This window comes from Amblyraja radiata, chromosome 25 (assembly GCF_010909765.2).
Source record: "Amblyraja radiata isolate CabotCenter1 chromosome 25, sAmbRad1.1.pri, whole genome shotgun sequence".
Taxonomy (NCBI): domain Eukaryota; kingdom Metazoa; phylum Chordata; class Chondrichthyes; order Rajiformes; family Rajidae; genus Amblyraja; species Amblyraja radiata.
Genome location: NC_045980.1, coordinates 28,122,440 through 28,134,359, shown reverse-complemented (window position 1 = coordinate 28,134,359; position 11,920 = coordinate 28,122,440). Strand labels below are relative to the sequence as shown.

General features: G+C 43.1%; 1 protein-coding gene across 3 annotated transcripts in view; it reads left to right on the top strand.

Moving 5' to 3' along the window:
• The first annotated feature begins 824 nt into the window (after window positions 1–824).
• bicdl1 (BICD family like cargo adaptor 1) overlaps window positions 825–11,920 on the top strand; it is an 83,767-nt gene continuing 72,671 nt past the window's right edge. For all 3 annotated transcript variants that reach the window (XR_004415732.1, XM_033043632.1, XM_033043631.1), the window contains exon 1: window positions 825–1,571. Coding sequence is in view for 2 of the 3 variants with exons in the window: in XM_033043632.1 (XP_032899523.1) it covers window positions 1,200–1,571 (372 nt within the window). In the remaining variant the exon portion in view is untranslated. The remainder of the gene's footprint in view (window positions 1,572–11,920) is intronic.

Below are 11,920 nucleotides of genomic sequence, written 5' to 3'. Positions count from 1 at the left end.
GCCCTTCGGCCCAACTTGCCCACACTGGCCAACATGTTCCATTCACACTAGTCTCACCTGCCTGCGTTTGGCCCATATCACTCCAAACCTGTCTTATCCATGTACCTAACTATATGTTTCTTGAACGTTGCGATAGTACCTCCCTCAACTACCTCCTCCAGCAGCTCGTTCCATACACCCACCACCCTTTGTGTGCAAAAATTACCCTTCGGATTTCTATTAAAGCTCCCTCATCCCCATCCCCATCCCATCCCCCCCCCCCCCCCCCCCCCCAACCCACCCCATCCCAATCCCCGGTGTCCTCTGGTTAGTGATTCCTCTACTCTGGGCAGGAAACTGAGCGTTAGTTCTTCTCATTTTATTCTACCCTTTAAGTATGTAATTCTCTGTCAGCGCCTCTCTATATTCATCTCAACCTCTCAATTTCTCCCATTGGTGCACTCCACTTCATCCTTTAAATTCTTGCATTTAGCCCAGTCAAATTATCACATATTTTCCCTGTATTTCTGTCTCTACATTTGCATATTTCCTGTACTCATCTCAAACTCCAGTTTATCTTACATGAGTTTTTATTAAGACTTTCTCCCTGTCGTTATCGCCACCTTCAATGTTTTTTCTCCCTCTCCAAGTATTCTATTTTATCGGCTCTCTACTTATTTTCTATCCTTCCTGCATGCATCTCTCATTCTATTTGATATCCAGTTTAATCCACCTCCCCCTGCTCCTCTTGGTCTGTCTGCTAAGGATGGGGACATTGGCGTTGTACCAATGAGCGCCGTTCAATGTGCAGGTGTCAGATTCCGTCAGAGGGGTGTGGACGCGCATTTGGGGATCAGTTTGAGCTCTGCTTGCGATCCGCAGCATCATGTGTCCCGCTGCATCTTTGTAAAGAATGGGCTCATCGTCCCCGGCGGAGCGGGGCTGCAGAAGGAGAGCGATCAGCAAGGCGGTCAACAGCACCGTAGTCCCGGGACAGCGGCTGCCCACCGCCGCAATCACACGAGAGATCGCCACCGGTCGCTTCTTGCAGTCGGACACGACCAGACACCGAGAGCAGCGTGCAAGGGGGCCGGGTCACCCCATCCCCATCCCGGCCAGGGCTCGGGGGGCACGTCGATGGGACTCGGTGCGGTCCGTGTGCTGAGCCGGGGTCGGAGCCGATCACATTAGGTACGAGGCTGCCCAGCGCAAGTGGAGCTATGGCCGCTCTCTGGCTGCAGGAGTTTCAGCAGGGTGACGAGCCGCACTCGTTTGGCGTGGAGCAGGCCGAGCGCCATCAGCCGAGACTACCTTCCCTTCCTCCGCACCTAACTCCCCCGGCGCACGGCGCTGCCAACGCCAACCACCTCTTCGACGAACACTTCCCCGCGTTAGGGACCAACCGCCCGGAGGCTTACACCGAGGAAGAGGCAGCCGATAACCCCGGCATCGAGGACCTGCTTTCTCAGCTTCGGCAAAAGGATAATGATCTCATTCTGGCGGCCAAGCTCGGCAAAGCCTTACTGGAGAAGAACCAGGAGCTTAGCAATCAGTACGAGATAATGCAGAGAGAACTCACCGACAAGCTAGAGGTAAGGTAATTTGGCGAATGGGAGATAATCCTTTCATTCCACCTCACCTCCCCTATCCAATTAATTCTGACCCTGTGTCCCATCATGTTGGTATCTCTGCCCAACTTGGAATGGGCTTGTTAAAGACCGGTAGCAAACTTGCCTTCCTTGCTATTTGGAACCCGAGCTACAGTGTCCTCCATAATGTTTGGGACAAAAACCCATCATTTATTCATTTGCTTCTGTACTCCACAATTTGAGATTTGTAATAGAAAAAAAAATCGCATGTGGTTAAAGTTCACATCGCCAGATTTTATTAAAGGCCATTTTTACACATTTTGGTTTCACCATGTAGAAATTACAGCAATGTTTATACATAGTCCCCCCATTTCAGGGCACCATAATGTTTGGGACACAGCAGTTGATGAAAGTAGTCATGTTTAGTATTTGTTACATATCCTTTGCATGCAATGACTGCTTGAAGTCTGCGATTCATGGACATCACCAGTTGCTGGGTGTCTTCTCTGGTGATACTCTGCCAGGCCTGTATTGCAGCCATCTTTAACTTATGCTTGTTTTGGGGGCTAGTCCAGTTTTATCTTCAGCATATAAAAGGCATGCTCAATTGGGTTCAGATCAGGTGAGTGACTTGGCCACTCAAGAATTTATCATTTTTTAGCTTTGAAAAACTCCTTTATTGCTTTCGCAGTATGTTTGGAATCATTGTCTTGCTGTAGAATGAACCCCTGGCCAATGAGTTTTGAGACATTTGTTTGAACTTGAGCTAATAGGATGTGTCTATATATTCAGAATTCATTATGCTACTACCATCAGCAGTTGTATCATCAATGAAGATGTGAGCCAGTACCTTCAGCAGCCATACATGCCCAGGCCATAACACCCCCATTACTATGTTTCACAACTTTGGTCCTTATGTTGATAAACAGCAATAAAAGTTTCCAAATGTGGTGGAAAGACTGGAGGAAAGACTAGGTACTGAGAGCTCTCTTAAACCTGCATTGAGGAGGCAACGTGTCCCAAACATTATAGTGCCCTAAAATGGGGGGACTATGTATAAACACAGCTGTAATTTCTACATGATGAAACCAAAATGTATAAAAATGGCCTTTCTTAAAATCTAACAATGTGCACTTTAACCACGTGTGATTTTTTTTTCTATTACAAATCTCAAATTGTGGAGTACAGGGGCAAATGAATAAATGATGGGTCTTTGTCCCAAACATTATGGAGGGCTCTGTATGTCATTGCATCCCACCTCACAGTTCCCCACACCATTACATCTAATTCTATTGTAATTATCGAGTCTACTTCCATCAACACTGGAGCAGTCTCTCCCCACTCCACTCTGACGTCCTAGTCCTGGTGATCTGACGTCAGTGGATTTGCCCGGAACCTAATTCAAGAACGTCAGAAATGGGTGCTATTTGGAAATCCGCTCTTCTGTGTGTCTTAACGTTTCCTAATCGTTTCTAGAAAGTGCCACGGAGGAGACGTCTCGTCTGATTTAATGACAATTATGTTGTAGCATTCAAGATATTTAAAAATTGAGCAGTCCATTCTCTTTCACCTCGATGTACAAGAGTCAATCCTCGGGTTGGCTTGATTTGGAAAAGCTCCTCGATTGTTGCAAGGGCTTTCGTAGGCTGGAACTCGCGTCATTTTTTTTTGTGGACGTGTTTAGACTACCGATACGATAGCGCTGATCTGTATGTTGCGTTAGCTCTTACTGTTGGCGCTTTTGCGAGATGGGCGATACGTGCACTGAAACAGTTTCCTGTCTGCTTGGTGACGATGACTAGGCTGTTCGAGATGCGTGAAATCTATATCAAGTTCCAGTCCATTTCATCATTGGCTCTCGAAATGGAAAGGGCTTGACTTGATCTTTAAAAATTGGTTTAGTGTTGAAACCCCATCAAACTTACGCCCTCTGCCATAATGTAGTCTATTTATATACAGCACAGTGGGGCAATGATATTTAACTAAAGAATTCTTAAATGGGAATTAAAAAAAAATCTTTAGGTTTTTCTTCAATCATTTTTTTTAGTGTATTGAAGGAAAGTAAAAATAAGTAAGAGTTGGGGCTGTGAATAATCGTGTGTTGAAAAGCGATTATAAGGGAAGAATTGTAATGATGTTCAGAGATGGTACTGGATCAAAGAGAGAGAAACTGGTTAGTTTGGGGACAAATGCCAGCTTTAATGCTGATCCCCAATTTTACGATACAATAGAACTTTATTTCTCCCAAGAGGGAAATTGATCTGCCAACAGTCATAAAAACACAAAATATATGAAATTAAAGTGACGAGTGGAAATGCTTGGGGGATGTGCAAAGATTGGGGGGGGGGGGGGGGGGGGGGGGGGGGGGGAGTCAGTCTCAGTCGACCCCACAACGGAGGGGGAGGAGTTGTAAAGTTTGATGTCAGTGTGGAGTTTGTACATTCTCCTTGTGACCCTGTGTGCTTCCTCTAGATAAGCATTTTCCATTAACATCATATGCCCTGGTGCTGCTGTAACGCACCCTAAAGATGTACAGATTAACAGGTTAATTGATGACTGCAAATTGCCCATAGTCTGCGAGGGAGTAGTAAAATCTGGGAGAAGTTGATAGGAACGTGGACAGAATAATATGAGATTAGTAAATAATGGGTGCTTGATAGATAATGCAGACACACTGAGCCTAAGGCTCTATGACCCTGTATTGTACGACTCTGAACATGGGCTAGGTGGTTTTTAGTTTAGAGATACAGCATGGAAAAATGCCCTTCAGCTCACACACTCCATGCCAACCAAGCATCACCCATTCACACTAGTTCTATGTTATCCCACTTTCTCGTTCAAAATGCTGCAGCGAGACCTCTGATGGATACCCGTAAAAGGGACCACATCATCCCGATTCTGGCCTCTCTCCACGGGCTCCCAGTATGGTACAGAATCAACTTCAAGTTCCTCGTATTTGTATACAAAGCCCTTAACGGGCTCCTCCCCCCCCCCCCCCATATCAGAAATCTTCTAACCCACCATTCTACCTCCAGGTCCCTCAGGTCGGCCGACTTGGGGCTACTGACAATCCCGTGGTCTAGGTTTAAGCTCAGGGGTGACCGTGAATTTGGGGTTGCAGCACCTAGACTGGAACAGCATCCCTCTCCTCATCGGAACTGCCCCCTCCATTGACTCCTTTAAGTCAAGGCTCAAAACCTATTTCTACTCCCTAGCATTTCTGAGTCCCTCTGAGGGGGTGTTGTAAACAGTTTATGTATGTATTGTTAGGTCTGTGTACCATTGTATGTAGCACATTAGTACCTGAACTGATGTACAACGCTTTGGTCAACGCAAGTTGTTTTTAAATGTGCTACACAAATAAAATTGATTGATTCTCATCCACTCGTCAAACACTGGGGGCAATTTACAGAGGACCATTAACCTACGAACCAGCACGTCTGTGGGATGTGGGAGGAGCGGAGCACTTGGAGAAAAACCAAGCAATCACAGGGAGAAAGTGCAAAATCACACAGAGAGCAGCCAAGGTCACGACCGTGACATCTCTGGCACTGTACCAGCTGCGTCACTGTGACATCCTCTGGCAATGAGAGGAGGGGGAGAAGGGCTCCTTATAGAAGGTCGTATATGCCCAAAGTCTCTGTGGAACATTCTTTTGTCAGAATATCAGTAAGATACATTGTTGAGGAGCAGATATCTTGCACAAGTTTGTCACTGGCGTCTGGGTGATTTGGTTGTCATTGGTGAATTACTAACAGTATGTGCAACCAGTGCGATTTGATGTGAGACTTGTGTTGCTGATGCATGGAAAGCTGAGTTGAAGTACAAGAAGGTCAAATATGGTCAAACAGTGGCTTCAACCAGATTGTGGGATATAACTTTTGAAGATACATTTATTGTGACCACTATTTGGAGGTCATTAAAAAATAAAAGCAGAAGTAGGCCTTTTGGGCATTCATGCAAATGTCACTATTCAATACAATCAGGGCTGATCTTTTACATCGGCACTATTCTCCTACACTAACTCTATCTGCTTAACACAAGTATATCCTTTACACACTCCTGTACATCTAAGTATATCCAGTCCTGATGCAGACGTGCAGTATCGACCAACATCTTTAGGTGCTCCACAGATGCTAATTTATCTGCTGAGTTCTAGCGTTCTGTTTCTTGTTCTGGATTCTATCCTCTGCAATCTATTTAGTCTTCATGTCTGATATTAGGCAGCGAGACTAGACCTGTACACAATATTTCAGCTATTGTCTTACCAGATGCCTTTTGTAAATGCTGAAAGATGTCCTTACCCTTGCAAATTAATTCTTCTTACAATAAAGACTAAAGTACCATTTGTCTTCCTAATTGCTTGCAGTACATGCATGCTAACAATCAGTGATTCACGTGCAGGGGCATCCAAGTCCCTCTGAGCACATACTCCTTTCAACCTCTAATCATCTAAATACTCTTTTTCTATTGTTGCATCAAATGTGACCTCACATTTTGCCACATTACATTCCATCTGCACGACCTTGGTCGTTCACTTAACTTGCTTTTATCTCCTGAAGCCTCTCCTTATCCTCCTAACAACCCACACAGCTCCCCATCTTAATAACATTAGAAAAACTAGATATTATTCTTAAGACAGATCAATGATATAGATTGAATAGCTGGTATGCCTCGACGATTCCTGTGTGACTAGGCACAGCCTCCCAACCTGAAAATTACCTGTTTATTCCTATTCACTGTTTTCTGTCTATTAACTAATCCTTAATGCAAATGAGAATATTACCCTCAATCCCATGCACTTTAATTTTGTTCTATAATCCCTTCTCTGGCACCTTACCAAATGAGCTACATGGCTGATCACCCTTAATGCTTCTCAACAAACTCTAACAAGTTTATCAAATGTGATTTAACGTCATAAATCTATGTAAATTCTGCCCAATCCTATTATTTTTCTTAAGTGCACTATTTCTACTTCCTCAAAAAATATATTGTCAATATTTTCCCCGCTACTGTTTTCTCCCTGCCTTTCTTAAATAATGTTACACTTGCTTCCTTCCAATCAAGGAACCTAGTTTGATCGAGCAACCTAGTTTGCTCCACCTCCTGCAAGTTCTGTTGAATAAATGCAGGGGGTGGGGTTCTGCATCCACATTCTGGTCTTATTTGTCGTTTATAACCACTTGTTCCCCTTGATTGACCAGTGCTCTGCAATACTTATTGTGAAAGGTTCGATCGTCATATGGAGCAAAGTCTTCAGGTAATATTCTCCCTCCCTGATGTGTTATCACATCCCTGATATATCTAAATCTCAAACTTCAGTTCAGAGTTGATGTGGCCTGTAATCATTGCCATCAGCTTCCACATACTCCAGCTACAACACGGCATCTACAACACTGTGCCTGTCTTAATTATATTTTAAAATATGAAGCTGCATTATTGCTTTACAGAATAGATCCAGTCTGACCCGCCGAGTTACTCCAGCATTTTGTGCCTTTTTAGTATAAACTTGCATCTGTAGTTAATTTTCATTGCTTTGTAGTTTGGGTGGAGCAGGTAGTTTTGAGTTTTGCCAATTACTCAGATTCTGTGTGGTTCTCAGTACATACTCACTTCCCCTTTTTGAATATTCAAAGTGATTCATAGTTGACTAAGTGATTCCTAAGATTTAGTGTAAATGGTCCATGCTTTTAAGGATGTTTTGAATAGATCCGTAAATATTTCCTTTTACCTGGTAATCTCTTTTGGCAGAACTCAGAAGAGAACATTTATTTCAGGAATCTGGTGTTGGGCATACCAGTGATGTGATTTGCCCAACAGAGGCTACTGTGTATAAATAGAGTCACAGGACTAGGACTGTTTAAGAAAAAATTGCAGATGCTGGTAAAATCAAAGGTAGACACAAAAAGCTGGAGAAACTCAGCGGGTGAGGCAGCATCTATGGAGAGAAGGAGTTGGCGATGTTTCAGGTCAAGACTGTTCTTGGGGGAAAAAACTGACAATGTTTTACTGATGAATGAAAATGGGGTATTTTAGGGAGCAGCATTGGTGGTGTGTGTTTAGTGCCTTGCGGTGCCTGCTGTAGTATTCCAGGTCTTAGAAGAAAATAGAAGGGCAGGAAATATTGCTACCCTGTGCACCACGTGCTCTGTGCCACTTCTGAAGTCATGATCTTCAAACATATCTTTTCTCTAAAGGCTCTGCTAAAAACAGTGATTAATTTCATCATCAATGTCTCCTTTTATTCAGAGGAGCCTCGCAAGATATGAGAAGTGGTCCATGTTTTCCAGGATCACTGCATGAACCTCTCTTAGTAGAGGGCAATGTTGTGCAGAGAGGGGCTAGTTGGTCAAGGAGCCTTGGCTTTCATAGCCTCAGAATTAAAGGACATTCTTTTTGGAAGGAGACGGGGAGAAATCTCTTTAGTCAGAATGTGGTGAATCTGTGGAATTCTTTGCCACTGAAGGCTGTGGAGTCTGTCAGTGGATATTTTTAAGGCAAAGATAGATAGATTCTTGATTAGTACAGGTGTCAGAGGTTGTGGGGAGAAGGCAGGTTAATGGGGTTAGGAGGAAGAGATAGATCAGCCATGATTGAATGGCAGAGTAAACTTGATGGGCTGAATGGCCTAATTCTACTCCTATCACCTATGACCTTGACCTTGGATGTGCCCGTTCTCTTATACTTCAGTGGATGAGTCAATGGTGGCTTAGGTAATCTTAGATTTGGATTGTAGTTATTGTAGATGTGAAAAATATCTTGTTAGTTCTGAAGATTGGGGTGGAAGATTGCAACCTTCACGTGGTCCGCCCTGTTTCGACGAATGCAATCAACCCGGTGTGCACAATCAAATAAGATCAAATAGAACAAGTTGTCCTACAAGTTTAGGCTGTGCACGCCTATACGCAAGAAGAAGAAGTTCTGAAGATTAGCTCCATTCTTGCTGGATGCTTGTTGGAGGTGAAGTTCAGCATTGGCCATCAATCCCCTTTCAATCAGCATTCAGTTTCACATTAAGGAAAGCCACACATGAGGCATTGAATTTTTATCTTTTTCAATTCTCTTTCGGGACCTAGGCCAGCTATTATTGCCAATTCCTAATTGCTCTTGAGAAAGTGATGGTAGGTTGCTATCATGATGCTGTCAGGTAGGGAGTTCCAGGATTTGGACCAAGCAATGAAGAAAGAGTGGCAATATATTTCCAAGTCGCAATGCTGTGCAACTTGGGGAAGAATCTGCAGATGGTACAGAATTCATGGCTGACTGGATGGCAAAATAAATATGTATTTCTTTTTTAGTGTCAGACAAGGTGAATTATCGTGTGCTCTGAAACCACTTATACTTGCAATAAGTAGGTTAAAACATGTTCTGTAATGACATCTTTCACATGGTTGCGTTCAAATATAGTCATAGCTATTAAGCAGATGTGATGGTCAGTTTCTGTACAGCATCGCCCCATTGATCATAATTAGATGGGTCATTGGACAGGTGATGTTAAATGTAAAATTGACCCCTGCAGCTGAAACTCTCCAATGTCTTTTATAATGCTGTACAAACGTTTATGCGCACCTAAAAGGAATATTGGACCCAGTCAAATGTATTATGCAAAAGGCAACACCAACAATATTCTAATACTCTTGGGTGGCGCAGCAGTAGAGCTACTGCCTTACAGCGCCAGAAATCCGGGATCGATCCTGGCTACGGGTGCTTGTTTGTACGGAGTTTACACGTTCTACCTGTCCCTGGTGTGTGAAGGGTCGTGTTAATGTGTGGGATTCACTGGTAGGTGCGGACTTGGTGGACCAAAGGGCCTGTTTCCGCGCTGTATCTCTAAACTAAACACTCTCCGTTCTGTGTAGAATGTTATCTTGGATTTGAGTGTTTCATTTTCTGGAATAGTGGGAAACTGGTCAATTATTCACGCAGAACTGAAAATGCTATCACTGGAGAGTAGAAAATGGAAGAACAAGATTATCTATTTTTCTTTGTGCTCCTGTCATAAAGGTCTTAATACTTTTGAACCTCTAGCCTTGACTGTAATAACTGATCTTGAATCCAAAATCCTAAAGCCAAGTACGGAGTTGAGAATCTTTGCTTGCATATCATCAGTGGGATCTCAAATACAACATTCTGGGTAAACTATATTGCACTGCACTTACAATCCCCATTCATTCCCAGTGCATGCAAGCTGTACATTATGCACCAATTCAAGATCAAAAATACCAAAAATGAAAATTGTTTAACTCAACAATTGTTTCCACATATAAAGGTGAATACAAGTGCCAGTCAAATTTTAAACTCTGTCGTACATGCAAAAGATTTAATTCCCTTACAATGGATATTTGTTCACTTTCAATGTAAGAAAACTTTCCACGCAAGGAAAATATCTTACACTTGAATAGGCCTTTTCAAAGGGTGATCGCTGAAATAATTTGATATGGAGAATAATTGCATTGCTAAATTTATTAGATGAACAAAGATTAATATATCAAAGGTTCAAAGGTTGATTTATTGTCACATACACCTAGATGTAGTGAAATTCCTTTTGCCAATGCAGCACATAGAAACATAGAAACATAGAAAGTAGGTGCGAGAGTAGACCACCAGGTCCGTCGAGCCCGCACCGCCATTCGCTCATGGCTGAACACTAAACAGACACACTTACCCACAAACAGTAGACACAAGACACAGAACACAAGACACTACCCTCCCCTTTATACCGCTATCACCCCTTTCCACCCCAAAAACCTCGTGATCTCCTGGGAGAGGCAAAAAAACGGATAAAAACCCAGGTCCAATTCGGGAAAAAAATCCGGGAAATTCCTCTCCGACCCCAATCCAGGCGATCGACACTTGTCCAGGATATCACTCAGGTCTTACTATATTAACCATACCTAGGTCCATATCCCTGCCCTCTCCCCGTAGCCCCTTATCCCCTTGGCAGCTAAAAAACCATCTATTTTAGTCTTAAATATATTTAAAGTTTCTGCTTCCACTGCTCCCTGGGGCAGTGAATTCCATAAATTAACCACCCTCTGGGTGAAGAAGTTCTTCCTCATCTCCGTTTTAAAAGAGCCCCCCCTTATTCTGCAACTATGTCCCCTAGTTCTAGTTTCCCCGATCATTGGGAACATCCTCGGTGCATCCACCCGATCAAGGCCCCTCACGATCTTATATGTTTCAATGAGATCGCCTCTCATTCTTCTAAACTCCAAAGAGTAGAGTTCCAGCCTACTTAACCTTTCCTCATATGTCAATCCCCTCATTGCAGGAATTAATCTTGTAAACCTTCGCTGCACTGCCTCCAGGGCTAGTACATCCTTTCTTAAGTATGGACCCCAGAACTGTACACAGTATTCCAAATGTGGTCTCACTAATACTGTGTACAGCTGCAGCAAGACCTCCGTGTTTTTATACTCAATCCCCCTAGCAATAAAGGCCAAAACTCCATTGGCCTTCCTGATTGCTTGCTGCACCTGCATACTAACACATAAGAAAGAATACAAACATAACAATAACAAATAGCTTTAACATAAAAACATCCCCCCACAATGGTTCCCATTATGGGGGAAGGCACAAAGTCCAGTCTGGTTTGTGCCTTCATTGGTTCATTGCTGAGGATTTAGTAATCTAACAATTGGTTTCCTCTTTTAGAAAATTTGTAAAATCACATTAACTAAAATTGAAAATATTTCAATTGTTTCCATCCCATGTAATTGTAGTAGAAAAGGGGAAAGCATTGGGAATGGGATATCATAAGGTAATGCCCTTCTTTGTTGTAGAACTTGTGGTCTTCATCTCAGATTATTTTACATGGTTGAAGACAATTGCTGTCATGATAACCAAGGCTGATTAAGTTCAATGGCACCTCTCCCTTGTAATGAAAATCGAGTTCTAAAAAAAACCTAATGATTAAATTATTTCAAGTGCTGCTTTGTCCCAAATTAATCTGTGCATTAACTATTATTTTTGTTCTGGATCTTGTTTTGGGCCAGGCTAGACAGTATGTTTCAAGGTCAAGGTTTCAAGGTCAGTTTATTGTCACATGTACCAATTAAGATACAGTGAAATTTGAGTTACCATACAGCTATACTAAGTGAAAAGCAACAAGACACAACACCATAAAAGTTAACATAAACATCCACCGCAGTGGCGTCCACATTCCTCAGTGTGATGGAAGGCAATAAAGTTCAATCTTCCTCTTTGTTCTCCTGTGGTCGGGGCAGTCAAACCATCCACAGTCTGGGGAGATCAAAGCCCCGCAGCCGACGATCGAAGCCCCCGTCGGGGTGATCGAAACTCCCGCGTCGTGGTCGTTGAAAGTTTCTCTGCGGCTTGGAGCTCCCGAGTCG